The 26,662-nt window shown below is 36.5% G+C and overlaps 1 protein-coding gene across 1 annotated transcript in view; it reads left to right on the top strand.

Moving 5' to 3' along the window:
* The first annotated feature begins 1,436 nt into the window (after positions 1 to 1,436).
* MMP16 (matrix metallopeptidase 16) overlaps positions 1,437 to 26,662 on the top strand; it is a 340,314-nt gene continuing 315,088 nt past the window's right edge. Inside the window, exon 1 of the mRNA XM_061171290.1 lies at positions 1,437 to 1,754. Coding sequence (XP_061027273.1) covers positions 1,623 to 1,754 — 132 coding nt within the window. The 5' untranslated portion in view covers positions 1,437 to 1,622. The remainder of the gene's footprint in view (positions 1,755 to 26,662) is intronic.

Below are 26,662 nucleotides of genomic sequence, written 5' to 3'. Positions count from 1 at the left end.
AGCCCCCAAACAGATGCCTGCCTGTCTCCCTTCCCCCTTTCTCTTTCAGCCAAACCATCACCTGCCAAGGGCTGGTGGTTGCTGCCACCCCAGTCCACTGCCTCACACTGCTGAGGCTCGAGTCCTTTTTGGCAGCCTCTACCGAAGTTCCCCTGCCAGCAGCCTCCCCCTCTTGACTGCAGCTCTCCTCGCTCCCGCCAGCCTCTGCCCCTCTTGGTCTGCGCGCAGCCTCTTCCTCCCGCCTTAGCCAGCTGCTTTACTCGCCTTTCTTCAGGCTGCTCCCTCTCCTTTCCTCCCCAGCCCTTCCCCAAGCTCCCACAGCGCGGTTCTTTCAGGCGCCCCCGCCCTCTCTGGCCCGGTGTTTTGTTAACACCCGGACCACCTCTCCGGGGTCCCAGTGTGTACCTGTTTCCACCAGACAGAACATCTTTGGAAAGTGAGCATTTTCCTCGTGCTTTGTATTTGACTAGATTTCCCTCACGCCCCCACCCTTTGCCTTCCCCGCGAGCCCAAAAGGCGGGGTGTAATGATGGTAGAGAGAATTCAGGGAGACAACAGGCCACAGGCTTGGTTGGTGGGCCTCAACAAAGTTTTGGACGCTCAGGACTTGCCAGCTCAGGCTTTTTAAACTTGGCCTGCTGGCAGCAGACCCGAGCCCCCAAGCAGCGCACAGTGACCCGGGCGCTCCCTCAGAATCCCAGCGTCTGTTAGACTGAGGACGACGGTCGCCCACCGGGACCAGGCCTGGGCAGCTCCCCAGCCCATACCGGGGTCCGCAGCCTGAGCCCCACCCAGTCCCTGGCAGTGGAGGGGCGTACTTGTTTCTAGGTGCTCGGCGGAAGGTGGGCGAGAGGAAAGAATGGAGCCGCCCAGGTTCTTGCGTGCTTGTCTCGAGGATAAGAGGTGGTATGTTAAAGACCACGTCTCAATTCAGGACCCCTCTCCCGGGCTGTCTACTTTCAGTGCGCGGTACAGTGGCAGTTCCCCTTTACCAGCCGTCTCCTTTAAGAAGCGCGCGCTTGCGAGTCGGGTTGTGTGAGTGTGTTCGTATGCAGATGTGTGTGTGTGTGTGTGTGCGTGTGTGTGTGTATGCGCGCGCGCGCGCCGAGGGCCCAAGAGTCAGGCAGACACCGGGAAGGAGGAGTTATGTAGATTACGGATGAACGTTCTGGAGGGGAGCGAGGAGAGGAGGGAAGGAGAAGCAGAGGCGAGAGAGCGAGGAGCGGCCGAGGCCCTTCCCGCAGAAGCAGGAGGCGGTAGCGGCGGAGGAGGAGTGGGCGGTGGAGGAGGAGGAGGACGCACCCTCTGGAGGCGGCGGCGGCTGCGGCGGCTGCGACTCGGTTCTTTGAGCCGGAACCGCCGGTGAACTTGGGCGCCACGTTCCCGGCCGCGGGCCCACGAGGATGGTGAATGCGAGCTGCTGCTGACTCTACCTCAGCCGCTGCTTCTCTGGGGGCTGCCGAGCGGGGGACCCTCTGTCTCCTCCCCTTGCCGGGCTGTGGGTGAACCTGCAGGCTCCTTACCCACCCGGAGGACTTTTGAAAGGAAACCAGGGAGGGAGGGAAAGGGAGAAGGGGAGAAAACGAAGGGGAACTCGTCCATCCATTGAAGCACAGTTCACTATGATCTTACTCACATTCAGCACTGGAAGACGGTTGGATTTCGTGCATCATTCGGGGGTATTTCACTTGCAAACCTTGCTTTGGATTTTATGTGCTACCGTCTGCGGAACGGAGCAGTATTTCAATGTGGAGGTAAGAGTACGAGGGCTTTCTTCCTTCCCCCTTGCCTGGGCTGCTCCCTGAAACATATCGTTCACTTGTCAGATCCTTGTAGCTCACAGCAGCCAGGGTCTCAACACATTGTTTCCCTTCCAGCCGCCAAGACCCGTGTTGAGTTTCCCTGTCTTAGGTGATGGATGCGCGTGAGACTGAGAATCCGTTATCCCCAGCAGCACAAAGCACCGTGCTGCGCGCTCAAAGACACAATTGTAGCCGATCCATGCTTCTTATCAAACAAAGAGGCGAAGACCTAGAAGACCTACATATAGCAAACGTGTAGTTTGATAAAAGCAGTTTGAGTTTATAATAAATAAACTGCTCGGGAAACACAGAATTCATTGCTTGGCATAATGTGCTGCCTTGGTATTGTTCCTGAAATCTTTTTCCCTGTGTTTTGTGCCTAACAAAGGAGGTTAAAATCAAAGAATCTAGAGGAGAGCGTGGGAATACTTGATTTGTTTAATAACATTACTTTGTGATAAAACACTTGACTAGACAGAGTCTTTTTCTCATTTAGACATAACTTAATACACTGTAACTAGATCTGGCTACACAGAGGACATGAAATCCATCTCTTTAAGTGTTTTCGCTTCCCCTCCCCCGCCAATTGAAAATAAATGTGGCCCAATGTAATAGTTCTGAGGTGTGTCTTACAATTTGATTTCACACTCTCATGGCAAAACATAGAGGATTTAGACTGTCATTTGCTTTACTTTGATAGCTTTGGGAACAGACAGACACAAAGCAAAAGGGAACTTAAGGATAACGACTTGTCAGACCTATGCCAAAGTACTTTTCCTGTCATCAACTCAGCACTAAAGCCAGTAACATGCAATAAATCAATGGAAGCTTGTATACACCTGGGCTCTAACCAGTTTATCACCTACACGGTGGAATACAAAGACAATAAGAGGGTCTTAGTAAAATATACTCCTTTTGGTTAGATCTTCTGTCACCTCAAAAGAATTATGATTAAGTCTCTGAAGAATAATGTGATTTTTTTCCCTATATTGTTGATTTTTTAAAGCTTATTTTCATTTTGTTGGGTGTGTGTGTTTACACAACAGCAGAACCTGTTGCACAGTATTTGAACGTGTTTCATGTAACAGATTTATATACAAAGTGTGCATAATAAATGCCATATGTGAGGGCATATTCTGAATATAATTCTCTGTATAAGCTCTTCTTAGGACTACATGTAATAAGTGATGGTTAATAGAGAAAGTATTTGAAAAAGTAAGAACCATTATCAAGAGTTAAGTTTACAGATATTAAGTATGATTATATTACACCAAAACCCTAATTCAAACCAAAACTGTTTAACCCTTTGAAAAATACAACTTTATTTTTCTGAATAAAAGAGATGGAAAGGGACTGTAAGTCCAGACTTTTCTTGGTTGCAAATTTGAACTGTTGGAATTGCATGCCACAGATGGATTTTTGTTTCTAACAATTAAATCAAGAGATAATTTAATGTGGAAATGAAAAAAGTAAGCAGTTCATAGACTAAAGGAATGAAAGTGGCAAGCTGTTATTTATAAGGTTATAAACAGAAGGGCCTATTGCTTCAGATTGGTGGTGGTGGTGATGGTGGTGAGGTGGGGTGTGGAGGAGGTGGTTAAAAGTAGGGGCTAGTTTTTATCTTGCTCAATCTGAAGAGGGAGGGAGAGCCTGGATTCATGGCCACCTGCTTTGGGAAAGTCTTAGATTTGCTTTCAGAGATTATTGAGATAACATCAGTGTATTGATGATTATTAGCTTTTCTTTTTGAGCCTAAATAAAATGTGTGTGTATTTCTTCATAGTTTGAATCCCTCAATCAGTTCAATAAGATATTATTATGGGAGAAAAAGTTATGATTTTGCTAAAAAAAGATTTTATTTTGAATTGCTGTAATTTCTTCTCTTTCTTCAAGATACATGTTAAAAATTGTTCATGGAAAAAAGAGGGTTTTTTTTTCTTCCATTTTTAGAGTATTTAAGTTATTCCATCCATATTTATTACACAATGCAAATATTTAATTATGAAAGATAAGAGGCATGTGCCATCTGAGACCTTAAAAAGGGTATTTGATACAAAGGAGATTTTCTAATTATTTAAAGTAGATTATGTTTCAGAGTTTGTATTATTCCCAAATAGCATTTTTTAAGCAATTGAACATATCCTTAGTTGGGTTTATATACTTATTTGTGTGTAATGATAACCTCCTTTTTTTAAAATCATAAGAATAGCTGCTAGGTAATTCAGCATACTATAAAGAACATGGATGACAGGATATTTTGTGACATGAATTTCTGCCTGATTCACTTTTATTAGATGTTTCTTTTTAGTAGGAAACACTAATGGGAAGAATAGTCCATCACATCTTCAGAAAAGGCATTTATATTGTGTTGCGCATTCTGGTTGCAAAACATAAACTGAGACTGCTTTATTTGACTGATTCTTAAAGACAGTCTTAAAATAAACAGTAATGGTATCAATCATGCATGAAGCTCATATGATCATAAATTTTTTTTTCTAGCTAGCACACTAAGTTATTATAGTTGGAACGAATCTTCTAAGAGATGCTTTTTATGCTGACAACTGAGATTACAATGCTTTATTCCTCGCTGAGCTTCACAATTGGTGGGACCCCCATACTTTTCATTTCTACAGTTTAAGGTTTGAAAACCTATGTTCCCTCCCCACCTAGGTGGGAGGGAGTTGGGTAGAGGTATTCATGTTAACTCTTTCCTGTCTGATTTTGAAAGTATAAATTTTGAAATTTTTAATTATTAGAGCAGGAGATATTTGTTAATATGCTGATGAAAGCCTATTACAGAGAAAGAGTGCATTTTGTTTGTTTGCTTTTGTATTTAAGAAGCAAAAAGGAACATCTCTTACAGCTAAGAAGAAGGGTAAGATACTAACAGAAGCAGTACTATGGAAGAGATTCAATAAATTCCCCTCCTTATATATTTCTTGTAGAACACAGTTTAATGCTAAAATTTCACTATACATTTGTTTAAAGATTTTTGTATATCACTGGATCCATTTTTGTGGAGTGCGCCTTTCAGTATGTAATCATTAGCATGATGCAAAGGAGGTACATTGCTAATATTAACTAAAACTCAAAGACTGCTGTCATTGGACAGCAGTCTGAATCAGACGTGTTCATTGGTCAGAAGAAGCTAAATTGTTAGCAAAGAATCATGATTTAATCTGTACACTCTAAAAAGTCATTTTGTCTCTAAAATAATTTTCTTGTTGTAGTGGGGATTCTCATGATCCTGGGACTCCTTTATTTATTTATTTTTTTAACACTGCAAACACTTTTGTCATGAAATTAAGATAGAATAAATATAGTTCATAATCAATAACTTTCATCATCAACTTTCATAGTTTGTCAAGTGTTAAATATTTATGTGAACATGTTCTTTCTTTTTTTAAACAATAGCACACATTTCTAGTGAGAAAAATTATTTTAAGCCAATTTAATGGTAAAATAAAAGCATGTGATACTCTGAATGATGCACATATCAAAGCATGAGAAGATGACTTTTGGTGACAAAAAGAACTTGATAAAACAAAAATTGATTTTGTTCCTTTCTTTGTTAAAGAAAGAAGAGAGATTCTAGATTTCAGAAGGCTGTTTTATGACAAATACTATGAACTGTGAGTGTAACCCTCCTACATTTTTCTTGCAGTGTTTAACTGATTTAGTATTTATTCACCTTTGTCAGGTTTATCTGAATCTACCTAAAAGTTCAGAGTTTCCTTGGATTAGCTTTGTACTGCGTATCATCTTAGCAGTAATTAGTGGTGAGACATTTCAGAGATAAAGAATTATATTTTACAGGTTTTAAAATGTCAGATGTTGGGATCTTTTCTCATATCTCTTATTTTCTACTTGCTTAAATAATCAACATGCATTATTTTATTTGCTCATGGAAGGATGGTGACAACGTGATCTGGTCAGTCTCCTTGAGTAAGGATTCTGACTACATCCCATAATTCTCCATTGTAGCAATTTTATACTGGTCAATAACAGGGGCTATTGACCTTGAGTAAGGGATTCTGTCTCCTTGAGTGAGGGATTCTGACTACATCCCACAATTCTCCATTGTAGCAATTTTATACTGGTCAATAGCAGGGGCTGCGTAACTGATTCACAAAGGTTTTTAACCGGCAGCAACATTCCATGCTTTGGAATCCCAAGTGTGCTGGCCATTCAGAATATCATAAGAGCCAAGAACTCTGACCAAGAGGGCAGAAGACTCACTAGTCCTCAGGTTCTTCAGCTTCTCCTGTGTGTTCTACCTTAACTGTGCTTTTCTCTGTTCAGAATTGCTTGGTCAGGTTGCCCAAATCTAGGGTTATTCATGAAATCCTTACTAGTGAGACTATACCAGTGAGGTAGATTGTCTCATACTACCCCTGAGAAATCCACAGAGAATAACCATCCAAGTCCATCCCTTTGTACAGCTGGGTTTTCTCTTTCAGTCTCTTCATCCCTATCAAGTAAGAATAGAGTTGGGTTCAATAACAGCTTTTTAATCTCTAGAGTCAGGTTAAAAGTGATAGATCTAAAGTTTATACTTTTTCTTATTCATGCTATTTCAGGTTATTAACATAAGAAAATTTTAATGCACTTGTTCAGTGGTATAATTATTTTCTCTTAAGTTGGATTAATCAATTATTTTATGTAAATTAATTTTTCTGCGTGACCTACCGCAAGGTACTACTCAAAATGTACCTGTTCAGAATATTTGGTAAATGACCAACTGAAATTATTTCTGGACCAAAAAAGGACATTGAACATTTAAATCAATTAGTTAAATTTGTTCAGTGTCAGAAGAGAAAGACTTATTTCATTGTGCACCTTCAGGAGCCTTCTGACCCTTCAGCACATATATTTCAAATTGAGAAAGTCATTTTTCATGTTACTTTCCATCACAATTCATTTTAAATATCTGTGAATGTAATTATATTCATCAAATAATTTTTTATTGTGGTGTAGTATAGTGATTAAGAGCACGTATTCTGATTACTCATCCATAAAAAAGAATGAAATAATGCCATTTGCAGCAACATGGATGGACCTAGAAATTATCATACTAAGTGAAGTAAATCACAGAGAAAGACAAATATCATATGGTATCATTTATATATGGAATCTAAAAAATGATACAAATGAACTTATTTACAAAACAGAAATAGACTCACAGACATAGAAAATAAATTTATCATTACCAAAAGGGAAAGGAAGGGGGAGGGATAAATTAGGAGTCTGATATTAATAGATACTACTATATATAAAATAAACAACAAGGACCTACTGTATAGCACAGGGAACTATATTGATATCTTGTAATAACCTATAATGGAAAAGAATCTGAAATGGAATATATATATATGCATATAAAATTGAATCACTTTGCTGTATACCAGAAACTAATACAACATTGTAAATCAACTATACTTAAATTAAAAAAAAAAAAAAAGAGCTCATATTTTGTCACCAGATTGCCTGGATTTTAATCCCAGCCCTTTTACTTGCAAGTTAATTGTTAAGTCAATAACAGGCAAGATAACCTCTGTGAGCCTCAGTGTACATATCTGTAAAACGGAGATACTAACAGTACTTGTCTCATAGGGGTTGTTCTGATGATTAAATGAATACATGTATATCATATTAGGTAGATAGATAGTGGATAGACAGGAACATGCCTTCCCATAGTTAAATACTCCATACTATTTAGATATTGTTAGTAAAAATAAATGCTGATTCAAAGGTATGATAGCATCTAATTACAGAAAGTCTATCAAGTTAGGATATACCAGCTGGTCTAGGAAGATTTTATTTTAATACTTTTTAATTTTTACAAAATGTAATATATTGAAAGTCAACCAAGCTAACATCAGTACATTTTCTTCCCGTGGGTTTTTCTTAGTTTAGTTCAGGAATGTGATTTTCACATTTTGTCTCATCATCTGTTACTATCATAGAATGTCAAGTTCAGCTCACACCTTCTTTTATAAGACTGAATTTGCTGAAATCTGTTTATCTTTTCTTCTAATACCATGGAAAAGAAATAGGCCTTTATGATTCAATGGGCCTGTTTATTTTAACTGGCTCAATGCCCAAGTGCTTCCTATTCACATTAGGAGTAGTATTTGATATATAACTTAGACCAGCTCTATGTTATACCCCAAATTCAGACCATAAAAGTCTTTTTTCTTTTAGTTAATAGGGGAAGGAGGAGGATGGGCAGAAAAAGGTATTAAAGTGGTTTATTCAATGACAAAGAAGTTTAAAATAAAATAACTTGTGCATGTAACATTGGGGATAGAAGATAGCTAGCAATATAGTATAATGTAGCCCTAGGACAGAGGGTCAAGGGACGTGGCTTTTAACTTTTGCTCTTATACTAACATAGCCTTGATCTTCGGCAAAATGACAATTGAACTAACCTGTCACTAAGGCCATTTCCAAATTTGAAGTTCTATTGTATGAACCTCCAAGCTTTAATTTACATAGCCAAAAGGGGACAATGTACATATTTATCCTGTAAATTTGGGGGCAACTGGCTAACAAATGTTCAGATTTTTTCTTTCTGACGTGCCTATCATGAAGAAATACAGAATGTGCAACTTAAATCTAACATTTGTTATCTTCTGTAGTGACACAGGGTGTTCCATTTTGGAAACTATCCTAGCCTTCTGCTGAGTAGTAAAAACACTGGCAGCAAATTATATGTAATTTTAAAATCAATTTTTTGCCAAGGTAACAAACTTTAAAAATTTAATGTTGAAAACATGGCTTGATGTTATTTTGAAAAATACGTGTCATCTACAAGTGGTATTTCAATCATAAAAAGGCAAGTTGGAATGAGATCAAAATAGTTTTTTGGGGGAGGGTCTCAAAATTCAAATCCATCTATATCTATATATAAAAAAATACACATATTTTGTAGTGAAATGAAGTACTTATACTGTATGTCCCTTTTGCCCACTGTGGAAAATAATTTTGGCGCCTGGCTCTTTGAGGGTTATTTTTGTTCTTCACAACACATTTGATTTTGAACGTGAAAAATCAGACTGCATTTGTTTTATGAAATATGCAGCTTATGCAAACAGCAAAAATATTCCAGGTTAAAAGGATAAACTACTAAGTTAAAATATGTGACACTCAACTTTTTTCTTTTGCCTTCTTTCCTTGGGAAAGTCATTTATAGATTTTGAGGTTATTCATGTAATCATATTTGATTGTTGTTTCCTATCATTTAGCACTCTGAATAGATGTTCTTTGTCATAGTGTCTCACCACTACCATTTGGCATTGTGCATCCTTGGGTTTGGATCAGTGGAATATCTTGATGAGCCACATAACAAGTTTAGGCAAGAGAGTAAGAGTAATCCCGCAATAGGCTCCTAACCTTTTATTGTGACCTGTGGGTGTAGTATATAAAAGGAGGCTAGAGGGAGCTATTGAGCCGTTTAAAGATTCCAATGGTAGAACTTGGTTTAAAAATCAAGGCCAGTAGGTGCAATTAGATGTCTTAAAATGAATCATAGCCAATCATAGAGAGCTTAAGGAAATCAATGAACTATTCACGATTTAATGTGTGACTTAGGTTTACTGATAGCCACTTGGTACCGGTTATTACATATTTGATGAACTAAGAAGGAAATGAACACTTCTGGAGGAGTTTGGGAGGAGTTCTGGGCATGACAATATGACAAAGATTGTTACAATGTAGGACGGCTTTATATCTCCCTTTTAAGTGTAGAATAGGTCAGACACTATACATCGTAGTAAATGTAGATGCTTTTGGTATTCTCATTTTAACTAAAATGATGAATGAAATAATTGTAGTCTTACAGATTAGAGGTGAGATAAATCTAATTTGATTATGCCTTTTAGATATATAGCAAAAATCCACTTTTAAACCCTTGTCAGACTAAGGTTATTTTATTTTTTAATGTTTACCAGGGGAATTTATTGAATAACTATTTTTTGATGAAAGCACATTTTAAAATATAGGTTTTACCTCTTTATCTTTTAAAAAAATATGTAAGAAATAAGCCACAAAAGTGTGAAACAGTGCTTTACCTTTAATAGGAACCTCAAATATGTTTTCAGTTGACCAGATTATTATATAAGTGGGGATTAAAAAGGGGGCAGTCACTAATGCATTGGGGAATGCCGACATTTAATTAAGATATTATAATCCACTTACAAGCATTATTCAGATTTTTTAAAGTTTTTAATCTAGTCAATTAAGTGAAATATGGATATATGAAGTAAGCCATGGCCCCACAGACAGATATTCTCAGGAGAGATAGTCTTTAGAGTGATGTATTCAAATGACCAAATAAACTACTCAATGCGATGGAATTTTACAGTATTTGTTTTAGTCATGCTCAAGTTATGGGGGAATAAACTGCCATTGTTTTAAGGAAGCTGGATACTTTTATGAACTTTATTTCATGTCCCCAAATTGCATGCACCTGAGGTGATGTCAGTGGAATACAGACCTGTGCCTCTGCAGGTGCTGATGCAGTCAGACCCTAAGTGTTGTCAGTGGAATACAAACCTTTGCCTCTGCAGGTGCTGATGCAGTCAGACCCTAAGTGATGTCAGTGGAAGCATTTTTTCCATGGGAACTTTTCACTGTTGAATTCATACCATGTGTTAATAGTTTCTCATTGTTTATAGCAATTAAAAATTTGAATTTGTTTTAGGTTTCTAATGTCTGTGTATTTATTCTCCCTTTAAACAATTGTAAGCCAGTTCCTTCTTGTGGTCCTACTTTTTCTTGTAGTTGGAGTCTTGAGGGACTTTGTATTCTAGATATATTACAGGACACCAGGCTTGGAAATTGGGTAAAATTTTACAAGAAGCCACATTTTTCTCTTCCCTCTTTCATTGTGAATAAGGCAGAATAAATTCAAAGAACTTCCAGAATCAAATGTACACTCAATGATTTATATGAAATTGATAACCAACTTACAAAAACTCACTCCCAGTTACAGATAAAACTCTTTTGGACATCTGTGTGTTTTAATATTACAACAGCTCTATTCATAGAACTTGCTAACTTGCTTCTGTATGTAGATGGAGTGAAATCATTTGTTAGTCCCGTGGATGACTCAAGCAAATTACTAAAACAGTCTTTGCCTTATTTTGACCATTCATAAAATGGATCTGTGATCTTTATTGCTTGTCTATAGCACAGGTTTTGTAATGACAGCATTGAGACAATCCCAAGCAATCTCTTTCTTAGGTAAGAAAAGGGTATATCTCAGTTTTTTCATTCCCGCCGATAACCGGGAATGTAGAAACAATTATGTGCCAGCATTATATTCTAATTAGACAAGGTCCAAATAACCAGTAGAATAGAAATACCTGGAATTGATTTCACTGAACACCTTATTTTAATGATAAGAAAAACGGAGTTAATTATCACTGGTTGAGCATTTGCTATGTGCCTGATAGTGTTCTAAGTGCTTCATATATTTTAACTCATTTAAATTTTATTACAATCTTGTGCGATAGCACTACTATTTCTCTTTCACAGATGAGGAATCTGAGGCATGGAGAGGTTGAGGAACTTGCCAAGGCCACCTACCCCTGAATTCTCCTGAAGTGGAATAGCCCAGAATCAAAGCAGGCAGGTTGGCTATGGAGCCCAGGGTCCTAACCAAGTAAATACAGGCAAGAAATAACTCCCAGGTTCCCAGTAGGGACAGTGTAGTGCAGTTCCATTGCTCACATCTTTTATATTCCAAACTGAAAAGAAATCATTGACATGCATAAAGAAAATGCTAGGTCTATCCTAGTATAGAGACTTACCTGGAGTAAAAACTGAATAGACTGTTGTTGATTTGATTTGTTGAATCAAGAGTGATTATGTGGTGCTCAATATAAATTTAATAAATTTAATACCCTTTATGATTTTTTACTTATAGAAAATTGGTAACCTATGTTAAATTGCATATAATACTAAATGTGGCATAATCTTAATTATATGTAATATTAAATTAATCATAATATCTCATTCCTCAACTATTTTTCATGTTGCATGTTGTCACATTAAATGTGATTTTCAAAGGTTTTAGGAAGTTTTGATTATATTCCAAGATGAAAAGAGTAGAACATGTAAAGGAAAACCTGTTAGATCTGTGTTCCAGTGCCCTGCTGGAGAAGAATATGTATGTATATGGCTGCTGACTGGCATGAGTTCTGGAGTTTGTTATTTTTATATATTGCTTTGATTGGGTAGAAGCTACAAGGAAACAGATATATTTGATCATTTCTAATATATTTCTTTATTTTAATGTAAAAGAGAAGTTACTCAGAGGTAGATCATTTCAGAGGTGGATGAGGTGCCTCAGAACTCGCTGTTTGAGAATAGGCCTGATATCTGGTTATTGTCTTTAGTGTAGAGGCAATGGAAACTTCATCTTGGTGGTTGACCTAATGATGTTTTAAAAATTCTTCAGTCCTTAAGATTGTTGCTGTATATAGCTTTCAAGGCTCACTTAGTTCATTTATTAGCCTTTTAAGGAAAGACTATTTTAAACCAATTTACAAAAGTGACTTTATAAAACATTCTCAGTGTTAAGTATCCATTCAGCTATCTCTCACTTTCTCTATAGGCAGTATATCATAATGGCTATATGCAAGAACTTTGGAAGGAATGCTTAAAAATCTTAGCTGTGTCACCAAAGCTCAGTGATCTCGAGTGAGCCAAGTTACTATTTATTTCCTCATGTGTAAAATAGAGGCAATAATACTCAACTCAAGGGTTGTTCTGAGATTAAAGAGGTAAAGGATAATGGGTCAAGATAAGTAAGAGCCTTCTGATTTACTATCCCCTGCTGAAATAAACTAACAAAAAAAGGACAAACATATGAAACAGTGGTTTTTAAATCACTGGACATCAGGTAGTGAAGGACAGTCATCCCTGAAAGATGGGAAACAAACAAGATGAGCCCTATGATTATATCAATTTAGTTCATTGAGAGGGTTTCCAGGTGATAGTACAGGGAAGGCAGAACCAGGTTGAGCCATACAGACTCCTTGAGTTACGGAGATGAAGCTGGGAGTATGGAGAAACCAAGGAGTTTAGAATTCACAGGTCAGAATACCAGAAAGGAGAATTCTGCAGAGAGAGAAAACACTGGAGATCTGCAGAGCATTCCCCTTGAGTATTCAATTAAGAAGTGATCTGCACATTCTTGTGAAGTAACTAGCGGAGGCCAGAGAAAGAATCAACCAACAGGATCAGAGGGGACCATGCCTGGAGATCACACAGGGCTGGGAATAGTGCCCATTCTCACCAGCCACACTGGAAAACCTCATCATTTACAGGGTGTTGGGTAGAGTACTCAGAAGCATCTTGTTCCAGTAGTGGGAAAAAAAAATCCCTGGACTGAAAACTGCTCTAGTTCTGCTTAAAAAGTCTTAAAAGCAAGACCTTAAAGGATCAAACTTTTTCTAAGTGACTAAACTGATTTTCACAACAGAACTCAATAAGACATATGGGAATACAAAAATCCAGCACTCAACAAGTTAAGATTCACAATGTCTGACATCCAATAATAAAAATTACCAAGCACTCAAAAAAACAGGAAGACACAATACATAAAGAGGAGAAATATCAATCTGTCTAAACTGTCCTCCCTCAGTGATTTCCATCACTTGGCACCACCTATCACATGTGTGTTCATGCGAGAAAAGTGGGTACCAATCCCCCAACTTCCTGCCCTTCACTCATTATTTCTAATCAGTTGTCTTTTTTTTTTTTTTCCTGTAACATGCATCTTCGGTCTGTTCATTTCTCATATGTACTTGGCTACAGCCCTACTTTGAGCCTCTATATCCAGTCTGGACATACTGTATTATCCCATGGTCTGTACGACCTCTCATGATCAGACCCCACCCCTCTTTCTAGCCTCATAGCTCAAAGTTTATCTACTGAGCCCTGTGATTTAGCACAGCACTCAAACTAAAGATCCCTGTACAGGCCTAAAATTATTGAAAACCCCAAAAGTTTTTATTGTGTGATTTATATCTGTCTATGTTTATAGTTCTAGACAAACCTGAGAAAGTTTAAAAATATTTATTTAGAAATTCGTTTAAAACAATAATAATTAACTTAATATATTAACATTGATAACATATTTTTATGAAAAGCACATTTTACAAAAGAGCAATAGTAAGAAAAAAAGATATTGTTTTACTTTTCTCCAAATACCTTTAATATCTGGCTTAACACAAGATAGCTGGATTCTCATATTTGTTTCTTTTATTTTAACCATTTTTTTAAATTGAAGTATAGTTAATTTACAAAATGCTGTGTTAGTTTCAGGTGTACAGAAAATTGATTCAGTCATATATCTATCTATCTATCTATATTATTCTTTTTCAGATTCTTTTCAATTATAGGTTATTACAAGATATTGAATATAGTTCCCTGTAGTATACAGTAGGTCCTTGTTGTTTATTTTTTATATAGTAGTGTGTGTATGTTAATCCCAAGGTCCTAATATATCTCGCCCCCTACTCTTACGCTATCCTCTTTGGTAACCATAAGTTTGTTTTCTTTGTCCATGAGTCTACTTCTGTTTTGTAAATAAGTTCATTTGTATCATTTTTTAGATTCCACATATAAGTGATATCATATGATATTTGTCTTTCTCTGTCTGACTTACTTCACTTAGTATGATAATCTCTAGGTCCATCCATGTTGCTGCAAATGGCATTATTTCATTCTTTCTTGTGGCTGAGAACAAAAAATATTAAAAAAATCATGGAAATACAAAAGGCCCCAAACAGCCAAAACAATCTTGAGAAAGAAGAACAGAGCTGAGGCTTCAGACTATACTACAAAGCTACAGTAATCAAAACAATATGGTACTGGCACAAAATACACATATAGATCAATGGAACAGGATAGAAAGCCCAGAAATAAATCAACACACTTATGGTCAAGTAATCTATGACAAAGGAAGCAAGAATATACAATGAAGAAAAAACAGTTTCTTCAATAAGTGGTGCTGGGAGAACTGGACAGCTACATGTAAAAGAATGGAATTAGAACATTCTCTAACACCGTATACAAAAATAAACTCAAAATGGATTAAAAACCTAAATGTAAGACCAGATACTATAAAACTCCTAGAGGAAAACATAGGCAGAACACTGACATAAATTGAAACAATATATTTTTGGATCCATCTCCTAGAGTAATGGAAATAAAAACAAAAATAAACAAATGGGAGCTAACTAAACTTAAAAGCTTTTGCACAGCAAAGGTAATCATAAACAAAACAAAAAGACAACCTATAGACTGGAAGAACATATTTGCAAATGTTGCTACTGACAAGAGATTAATTTCCAAAATATACAGACAGTTCATGCAGCTCAATATCAAAAAAACAACCCAATCAAAAAATGGACAGAAGACCTAAGCAGACAATTCTCACAAGAAGACATACAGGTGGCCAACAGGCACATGAAAAGATGCTCAATATTGCTATTTATTAGAGAAATGCAAATCAAAACTACAATGAGGTCTCACCTCACACCAGTTAGAATGGCCATTATTAAAAAGTCTACACATAATAAACTCTGGAGAGGATGTGTAGAAAAAGGAACCTTCCAACACTGTTGGTGAGAATGTAAATTGGTGTAGCCAGTATGTAGTATGTATGGAGGTTCCTTAAAAAACTAAAAATAAAGTTACCACAAGATCCAGCAATCTCACTCCTGGGCATATATTTGGAGAAAACTCCAATTCAAAAAGATACATGTACCCCAGTGTTCATGGCAGAACTATTTACAAGAGCCAGACATGGAGGCAACCTAAATGTCGATTGACAGATGAGTGGATAAGGAAGAAAAAAAAAAATGCACACACACACAATGGGATATTACTCTCATATTTGTTTATGTATTCACACTTTCAATATTATAAATCATGTAGCCCTGGTCCACACCACTGTCAATTGCAAGCTAATGAGAATCAAAAGGCAAATAATATACCATTAAAATATTATTGACCTAGCCGACTCCTGCAAGAGTTTTAGGACCCACAGAAGTTCCTGGATCAAACTTTGAGAACCACTGTATCAGCAGCTATACTGTTAATCTCTTTTCCTCCTAGATACCAAGATCCGTCTTCCTTGGAGTCTTCATCAAAATGCTTAACTCTTTCATTTATTTCCCACCCTTCTACAGATTCTTCAGTGCCCAGCAAACATTATCTGGTCTTCTCTAATTCCCATCTTTACCCCCATGAGAAGATGAGCCCATTATGCGTTTATAATAACTTTTCTTATTCTTCAAAGTACCTTTCATAATTATACAGAGTGTTTTACCTTCCTTCAAAGTTATATATTGATATATTTATTTAAGACAAAAAGCTCACCCTTAAATTACTGTTGAAAATCCATTAAATGGCTTATTAATTGCTAAGACTTGGCACATGGACATGCAGAAGGCAAGTATCAACTTCTGTCTCTCAGCACCTTTGAATTTTGGTCTTCCTGTCTTTGGAATCATATAGGCCAAACTCATGTTTTCTGGGGGAGAAATTTAAGGAGACTTGAATTAAATAATTTTTCTCTCTTTTGGCCTGGAGCATATGGTTAAATTTGCTGTATTACATTAAATCCATGTGCAAATAATCTGTTATAAATGGTTTGTGTGTAATAAATTAATATCTCTCATGGTAAATTATAACTTTATGAGACAGAGTATATCTGCCTTGGTCACCACCACTGTATGCCATAAGCCTAATGCTGCCATGCAAAACGTTGAGAGCTCAGCAGATATGTGATGGGGGAATGAATGGGTTATATCATCCCTATTCATAGGTGTTAAATTTCTAGTTTAACTGACATCTTATGATCCATTTCAATAGTTATCTTTTCCTTTAACTCATTTTGCCCATACTAGGTGAAAATATGGTGTGTATATCTTACATTTACTTTAGTTACTTTATTCAATATATTTAACTTCTAATAATAAAAGGCCATATTTATCTTAGTGATTAATGGTTAACTAGTGAGTAGACTTGACTCCTGGAATTTTTTCTAGTTATCATCATTACATTGCATCAGTGTTTCTGGTATAAATAAGTGTTTTTTTAAATCTTATTCCACTTATAGAACATTTCTATAAATACCTATTGGCTTAGCATCAAAAAAAATGTAAAACTGGTCTTTGTTTTCAGAGGGGTGTATCAGAACATGTAGGGAAAATATAAAAGGAAAATAACCTTGTTCTGGTTCAGTGACTTCAGTTGTAGTTATTACTATTAATAAATGGCAACTTCCCCAAAAGAATATTCAGGAAAGAGCAAAAACAATTTTACTTGTATTTCATGGGACATCTTAAATCATTTCAATCTCTCTTTTAGCTACATGGATGAGAAATAAATTGATATGTTGTCAACTTTTGCATCCATTAGCATGTAAAACCTAAGAGTGAATAATCACATAATAATTTGAATTTCTTTTAAATAACTTACATTAAAATTAGATCATCTTTAGTGTTCTAACAAGCACAATATTGAAGACACATGAAGAACTGACTCAAGAGATGTTAAAATTTGATGGATTTTCTCTTGCTGAACCCCTGCATATTGTTGATTGGCAGGATAAGAACAGCAAAAAAACAAGACTTTCTTCAGTCTTTCATTGATACATGTACTGTCTGTCTGGATTACATCTTCCTTAGGAGGAGAGGAAATATAGTCTTCTGAATATGAAACAGTCCATTATTTACTTACTTTTGCATTTAAAAAGAAAAATGAGTCTTCTATTATAGCATCATATTAGGAATGGCAAACTTACTGAGTCTATTAGTTGAGGACAGCCATCTGCCTAAGCGTTTTCAGTTGCACTTATTTTTTTCGAAAACCTGGTTTTCTTTTCTCTGTGTTACTTGAGTAATTTCCAGAAACTTTCTAGACACACCTACACACATAATGCATTCTTTCCTGTGTTCCTTCTTTCTTCCCTTCTTATGGAAATACATTATTTAAAATATTCTATACATTTTAACATAACAATACACTTTGGAGAATTTTTCTTATCAGTACATAAAGAACAACCTCATACTTGTAACTTATAACTTACATATATGGTAATTTATTTAATTATAGCCTATTGCTGGATAATTAGGTCATTTTCAAGGTTACTTCTATTATAAACAGTAATACAGTATGCTTACCTAAGCTTGTGTGAGTTTAACAAATAAAATTTCTGGAAGTGGAATTGCTGCATTAATGACTATATTTATTTATAATTTAGGTGTATTTTGCCAAATTGCTACCCCCAAAATACATCAGTTTAATCTTTATCAAGAATGCTTTAGCATGATTGATTCCACACACACCTACCAGTACTTTTAATTTTTTTCCAAATCTGATGGGTGAAAAATTAATTTTTGTACAAATTTAAACTAATATAAACATTTGGCACTTTAAAATATTTTAATTAATTAATTTTTTTATTGCAAGAAATTTTTCCCTGCCATTCTTTGTCTTCTTTTCTTAATGATTTATAAAACTTTATACATATTTATTAAGAAAATTGACCCTTTCTCTGTCATACATAATAAAATGAATTTGTTGATATGTTTTGGTTTTGCTAATTTATTTTTTCAGGTTAATTAGTCATATATATTATGGCTTTTAGTTTTGTATCATGCTTCAAAAAGTCTCCAGCATTTCAAATCTGTTTTTAAAAACAATTGTTTCTTTCTGTCTTTTTTTTTTTTTTCCTGTTTAAATCTTTGATTTGCATAAAATACTTTTGGTACAGGCACTAAAATTAGAATATAACTCATGATTTCCCAAAATTGATTAATAGGTGCTTCGGCACTATAGACTGAGTAGTAGTCTTTTCCTGTATATCACATAGGTTTTGTTGAGAACTAATAACTATAAAATACAGTGGTTTAAGACAAATTTGATTTGGTTTGATGGATCCAAAGGCTGAAGACACCTTGTTTTCATATAGCTTGGAGAGAGCAGCTGTGCTGTATATGTCACACATGCTCTTGGAACCAGAGGCATATGGGAACATGTTCCCTTGGTGATGGCAAAGGTGCTGGAGAACAAGTAACCACATCAGTTCTTATCCTCGTAACTAGCACATGGTCTTTTCTGACCAAATTCTTTCACCTTAATCAAGTTGGTTATTTGACAAGGCCCAAGGTCAAGGAGATCAGATGTGCACATTGCCTCTGATGAGGCCAGGGCAAGGGTGTGGATGTAGGAGGAGTGAAGAATTGGGACCAGTAATTCAACCTATGACTTTTTTTTTTTTTCACACACACTGTATTTTATTTTTACAAGAGATAAATAGACTGACACCAAGCATTGTACATGGATGACCACAACAAAAGCAACAATGATTGCAATTACCAAACATGAAACACACTCATACTATGTCATAATATTGACATTCAGTCCAGTAATCCTCCACTGCAACAGCTCCTTTACTTTGCAGTGAAAATTGATTTGTATATTCTTTGCCTCTGAGTTCTTGTGGGATTTTTTCTTTTTTTTAAATTCAACCAGAAAGTCACAAAAATTATACTCATCCTCATCAGTTCACTCAGTCCCATGTAATTAATTTTTTCTTTTTCATCTTGATCTTTTCTTAGCACTTTTATGAGCTCATCAGTTTTTCATTAGAGTTCTGAAAATGCTTATTCATTCAGTTCAGCAGTACAGTCAGGTACCAGAAACCTGTACTTGTCAGAGTCTTTTCCATGAATTTCCTGAAGATGAAACCCTTTTATAGGAACATATTTACAAAAGCATCAGAGTACACCCAGAACTGTCTGTAAATGACAAAAGACTTAAAAATGACCACGGTTAAAGATTTGATGAAAGTTCATAATAATGCAGTTGACAAGAAAATTAGTTATTTCTGAGATATACATTTTAAAGTAATAACTAGGATTATGACTTATAACATTATACCAGAACATATAAGATTTTTAGAAATTTCATGTAATGTCTGAAACATTTATATTAACATATTTCCATACAAATAACCCAATGAAAGTTTAGTATTAGTTGTTTTGTTTGTTTGTTTATACTGCAGGTTCTTATTAGTCATCAATTTTATACACATCAGTGTATACATGTCAATCCCAATCGCCCAATTCAGCACACCACTATCCCCACCCCACCGCAGTTTTCCCCCCTTGGTGTCCATATGTCTGTTCTCTACATCTGTGTCTCAACTTCTGCCCTGCAAACCGGCTCATCTGTACCATTTTTCTAGGTTCCACATACATGCGTTAATATACAATATTTGTTTTTCTCTTTCTGACTTACTTCACTCTGTATGACAGTCTCTAGATTCATCCACGTCTCAACAAATGACTCAATTTCGTTCCTTTTTATGGCTGAGTAATATTCCATTGTATATATGTACCACAACTTCTTTATCCATTCGTCTGTTGATGGGCATTTAGGTTGCTTCCATGACCTGGCTATTGTAAATAGTGCTGCAATGAACATTCGGGTGCATGTGTCTTTTTGAATTACAGTTTTCTCTGGGTATATGGCCAGTAGTGGGATTGCTGGGTCATATGGTAATTCTATTTTTAGTTTTTTAAGGAACCTCCATATTGTTCTCCATAGTGGCTGTATCAATTTACATTCCCACCAACAGTGCAAGAGGGTTCCCTTTTCTCCACACCCTCTCCAGCATTTGTTGTTTGTAGATTTTCTGATGATGCCCATTCTAATTGGTGAGAGGTGATACCTCATTGTAGTTTTGATTTGCATTTCTCTAATAATTAGTGATGTTGAGCATCTTTTCATGTGCTTCTTGGCCGTCTGTATGTCTTCTTTGGAGAAATGTCTATTTAGGTGTTCTGCCCATTTTTGGATTGGGGTGTTTGTTTCTTTAATATCGAGCTGAATGAGCTGTTTATATATTTTGGAGATTAATCCTTTGTCCGTTGATTCGTTTGCAAGTATTTTCTCCCATTCTGAGGGTTGTCTTTTCGTCTTGTTTATGGTTTCCTTTGCTGTGCAAAAGCTTTGAAGTTTCATTAGGTCCCATTTGTTTATTTTTGTTTTTATTTCCATTACTCTAGGAGGTGGATCAAAAAAGATCTTGCTGTGATTTATGTCAAAGAGTGTTCTTCCTATGTTTTCCTCTAAGAGTTTTATAGTGTCCAGTCTTACATTTAGGTCTGTAATCCATTTTGAGTTTATTTTTGTGTATGGTGTTAGGGAGTATTCTAATTTCATTCTTTTACATGTAGCTGTCCAGTTTTCCCAGCACCACTTATTGAAGAGACTGTCTTTTCTCCATCGTATATCTTTGCCTCCTTTGTCATAGATTAGTTGACCATAGGTGCGTGGGTTTATCTCTGGGCTTTCTATCTTGTTCCATTGATCTATGTTTCTGTTTTTGTGCCAGTACCATATTGTCTTGATTACTGTAGCTTTGTAGTATAGTCTGAAGTCAGGGAGTCTGATTCCTCCAGCTCCGTTTTTTTCCCTCAAGACTGCTTTGGCTATTCGGGGTCTTTTGTGTCTCCATACAAATTTTAAGATGATTTTTTCTAGCTCCGTAAAAAATGCCATTGGTAATTTGATAGGGATTGCATTGAATCTGTAGATTGCTTTGGGTAGTATAGTCATTTTCACAATGTTGATTCTTCCAATCCAAGAACATGGTATATCTCTCCATCTATTGGTATCATCTTTAATTTCTTTCATCAGTGTCTTATAGTTTTCTGCATACAGGTCTTTTGTCTCCCTAGGTAGGTTTATTCCTAGGTATTTTATTCTTTTTGTTGCAATGGTAAATGGGAGTGTTTCCATAATTTCTCTTTCAGATTTTTCATCATTAGTGTATAGGAATGCAAGAGATTTCTGTGCATTAATTTTGTATCCTGCAACTTTACCATATTCATTAATTAGCTCTAGCAGTTTTCTGGTGGCAGTTTTAGGATTCTCTATGTATAGTATCATGTCATCTGCAAACAGTGACAGTTTTACTTCTTCTTTTCCAATTTGTATTCCTTTTATTTCTTTTTCTTCTCTGATTGCCATGGCTAGGACTTCCAGAACTATGTTGAATAATAGTGGTGAGAGTGGACATCCTTGTCTCGTTCCTGATCTTAGAGGAAATGCTTTCAGTTTTTCACCGTTGAGAATGATGTTTGCTGTGGGTTTGTCATATATGGCCTATATTATGTTGAGGTAGGTTCCCTCTATGCCTACTTTCTGGAGAGTTTTTATCATAAATGGGTGTTGAATTTTGTCAAAAGCTTTTTCTGCATCTATTGAGATGATCATTTGGTTTTTATTCTTCAATTTGTTAATATGGTGTATCACATTGATTGATTTGCGTATATTGAAGAATCCTTGCATCCCTGGGATAAATCCCACTTGATCGTGGTGTATGATCCTTTTAATGTATTGTTGGATTCTGTTTGCTAGTATTTTGTTGAGGATTTTTGCATCTATATTCATCAGTGATATTGGTCTGTAATTTTCTTTTTTTGTAGTGTCTTTGTCTGGTTTTGGTATCAGGGTGATGGTGGCCTCATAGAATGAGTTTGGGAGTGTTCCTTCCTCTGCAATTTTTTGGAAGAGTTTGCGAAGGGTAGGTGTTAGCTCTTCTCTAAATGTTTGATAGAATTCACCTGTGAAGCCATCTGGTCCTGGACTTTTGTTTGTTGGAAGATTTTTAATCACAGTTTCAATTTCATTGCTTGTGATTGGTCTGTTCATATTTTCTGCTTCTTCCTGGTTCAGTCTTGGAAGGTTATACCTTTCTAAGAATTTGTCCATTTCTTCCAGGTTGTCCATTTTATTGGCATAAAGTTGCTTGTAGTAGTCTCTTAGGATGCTTTGTATTTCTGCGGTGTCTGTTGTAACTTCTCCTTTTTCATTTCTCATTTTATTGATTAGAGTCCTCTCCCTCTTTTTCTTGATGAGTCTGGCTAATGGCTTATCAATTTTGTTTATCTTCTCAAAGAACCAGCTTTTAGTTTTATTGATCTTTGCTATTGTTTTCTTTGTTTCTATTTCATTTATTTCTGCTCTGATCTTTATGATTTCTTTCCTTCTGCTAACTTTGGGTTTTGTTTGTTCTTCTTTCTCTAGTTTCTTTAGGTGTAAGGTTAGATTGTTTACTTGAGATTTTTCTTGTTTCTTTAGGTAGGCTTGTATAGCTATAAACTTCCCTCTTAGAACTGCTTTTGCAGCATCCCATAGGATTTGGGTTGTCGTGTTTTCATTGTCATTTGTCTCTAGGTATTTTTTGATTTCCTCTTTGATTTCTTCAGTAATCTCTTGGTTATTTAGTAACGTATTGTTTAGCCTCCATGTGTTTGTGTTTTTTATGCTTTTTCCCCTGTAATTCATTTCTAATCTCATAGCGTTGTGGTCAGAAAAGATGCTTGATATGATTTCAATTTTCTTAAATTTACTGAGGCTTGATTTGTGACCCAAGATGTGATCTATCCTGGAGAATGTTCGTGCGCACTTGAGAAGAACGTGTAGTCTGCTGTTTTTGGATGGAATGTCCTATAAATATCAATTAAATCTATCTGGTCTATTGTGTCATTTAAAGCTTCTGTTTCCTTATTTATTTTCATTTTGGATGATCTGTCCATTGGTGTAAGTGAGGTGTTAAAGTCCCCCACTATTATTGTGTTACTATCAATTTCCTCTTTTATAGCTGTTAGCAATTGCCTTATGTAATGAGGTGCTCCTATGTTAGGTGCATATATATTTATAATTGTTATATCTTCTTCTTGGATTGATCCCTTGATCATTATGTAGTGTCCTTCCTTGTCTCTTGTAACATTCTTTATTTTAAAGTCTATTTTATCTGATATGAGTATAGCTACTCCAGCTTTCTTTTGATTTCCATTTGCATGGAATATCTTTTTCCATCCCCTCACTTTCAGTCTGTATGTGTCCCTAGGTCTAAAGTGGGTCTCTTGTAGACAGCATATATATGGGTCTTGTTTTTGTATCCATTCAGCAAGCCTGTGTCTTTTGGCTGGAGCATTTAATCCATTCACGTTTAAGGTAATTATCGATATGTATGTTCCTATGACCATTTTCTTAATTGTTTTGGGTTTGTTTTTGTAGGTCCTTTTCTTCTCTTGTGTTTCCCACTTAGAGAAGTTCCTTTAACATTTGTTGTAGAGCTGGTTTGGTGGTGCTGAATTCTCTTAGCTTTTGCTTGTCTGTAAAGCTTTTGATTTCTCCATCAAATCTAAATGAGATCCTTGCCGGGTAGAGTAATCTTGGTTGTAGGTTCTTCCCTTTCATCACTTGAAGTATATCATGCCACTCCCTTCTGACTTGAAGAGTTTCGTCTGAGAAATCAGCTGTTAACATTATGGGAGTTCCCTTGTATATTATTTGTCGTTTTTCCCTTGCTGCTTTCAATAATTTTTCTTTGTCTTTAATTTTTGCCACTTTGATTACTATGTGTCTCGGCGTGCTTCTCCTTGGGTTTATCCTGTATGGGACTCTCTGCGCTTCCTGGACTTGGGTGGCTATTTCCTTTCCCATGTTAGGGAAGTTTTTGACTATAATCTCTTCAAATATTTTCTCTGGTCCTTTCTCTCTCTCTTCTCCTTCTGGGACCCCTATAATGCGAATGTTGTTGCGTTTAATGTTGTCCCAGAGGTCTCTTAGGCTGTCTTCATTTCTTTTCAATCTTTTTTCTTTAGTCTGTTCCGCAGCAGTGAATTCCACCATTCTGTCTTCCAGGTCACTTATCCGTTCTTCTGCCTCAGTTATTCTACTATTGATTCCTTCTAGTGTAGTTTTCATTTTAGTTATTGTATTGGTCATCTCTGTTTGTTTGTTCTTTAATTCTTCTAGGTCTTTTTAATCATTTCTTGCATCTTCTCAATCTTTGCCTCCATTCTTATTCCAAGGTCCTGGATCATCTTCACTATCATTATTCTGAATTCTTTTTCTGGAAGGTTGCCTATCTCCACTTCATTTAGTTGTTTTTCTGGGGTTTTTTCTTGTTCCTTCATCTGGTATATAGCCCTCTGCCTTTTCATCTTGTCTATATTTCTGTAAATGTGGTTTCTGTTCCACAGGCTGCAGGACTGTAGTTTTTCTTGCTTCTGCTGTCTGCCCTCTGGTGGTTGAGGCTATCTAAGAGGCTTGATGGGAGGCTCTGGAGGTGGGTAGAGCTGACTGTTGCTCTGGCAGTCAGAGCTCTGTAAAACTTTAATCCACTTGACTGTTGCTGGGTGGGGCTGGGTTCCCTCCCTGTTGGTTGTTTTGCCTGAGGCAACCCAACACTGGAGCCTACCCGGGCTCTTTGGTGGGGCTAATGGCAGACTCTGGGAGGGCTTACGCCAAGGAGTACTTCCCAGAACCTCCGCTGCCAGTGTCCTTGTCCCCACGGTGAAACAGAGCCAGCCCCCGCCTCTGCACGAGACCCCCCAACACCAGCAGTTATGTCTGGTTCAGTCTCCCCCAGGGTCACTGCTCCTTCCCCTGGGTCCCGATGCACACACTATTTTGTGTACGCCCTCCAAGAGTGGGGTCTCTGTTTCCCCCAGTCCTGTCAAAGTCCTGCAATCAATTCCCACTAGGCTTCAAAGTCTGATTCTCTATGAATTCCTCCTCCCGTTGCCGGACCCCCAGGTTGGGAAGCCTGACGTGGGGCTCAGAACGTTCACTCCAGTGGGTGGACTTCTGTGGTATAAGTGCTCGCCAGTCTGGGAGTCACCCACCCAGCAGTTATGGGATTTGATTTTACTCTGATTGCGCCCCTCGTACCGTCTCACTGTGGCTTCTCCTCTGTCCTTGGATGTGGGGTATCCTCCTTGGTGAAGTCCAGTGTCTTCCTGTCGATGATTGTCCAGCAGCCAGTTGTGATTCTGGTGCTCTCGCAAGAGGGAGTGAGAGCACGTCCTTCTACTCCGCCATCTTGGTTAATCTTCCAACCTATGACATTTTTACTGATTTAAATGCTGCCTTTATTATATATTAATTTTTACATATATCTTAGCCTATTTCTGAATACAATTTTTTCCACTGATTTATTTAAATCTTCCTGGGAAAATACCAAGCTATTTTGCTTATTCCCTTCAGTAATGTTTTGCAACTTTCTATAGGCATGGAGTTAATTTATTTTTCCTTTTTTTTTTTTTTTTGTTGCTATTTAGAATGGGAACTTCTACTATATTTACCAAATGATTTTTATTTAAAGAAAAGCTAATGATTTTTTATATATTAATTTCAAATAACCACCTTGTTAAATCATCATATTGTATCACATAATTCTTCTGTAGAATCTCTTGAGTTGTCTGGGTACATGGTCATGTCATTTATACTTAAAGATAATTTTACCTCCTCAATTTTTTCTTTAATTCATTCTTTTGGGTAATTGACTTCCAGAGCAGTATTAAGTAATTATTGTGATACTAGACACATTGTCTTTATTCTGACTTTAGGGGAAACGAAGACCCATTTGTTTTCAATTGTCAATCATTAGCCTTTAAAATAATTAAAATCCTAGTCACTTTATCCAGGATAGTTACTTCTAGAATCTCTGTATATTGCCTTTAGATTAAGATTGATGGTGAGTACACAGCATGTTTAGCATGACAAGAAATTGAAATTTGGTCTTATTATTAACATTCTTCACCCTTTTCTTGATTTTAGTATGATTTTTCTTTTAATACTTCCTATAGTTTCCTTGAAAGTTTGACTCTCTGACTTATTTATTGTAGTATCTCCATGAATATTACAGTGGTTGGGTAGACAAAAATCATTTTCTGAACAAAACAACAAATGGATTGATTGATTAATTTTGTGATGGAATTTGGGCATTTTATTCTAGACTTTTATTCTGG

This window comes from Eubalaena glacialis, chromosome 17 (assembly GCF_028564815.1).
Source record: "Eubalaena glacialis isolate mEubGla1 chromosome 17, mEubGla1.1.hap2.+ XY, whole genome shotgun sequence".
Classification (NCBI taxonomy): Eukaryota; Metazoa; Chordata; class Mammalia; order Artiodactyla; family Balaenidae; genus Eubalaena; species Eubalaena glacialis.
This window is presented reverse-complemented; position numbering and strand designations above follow the sequence as displayed.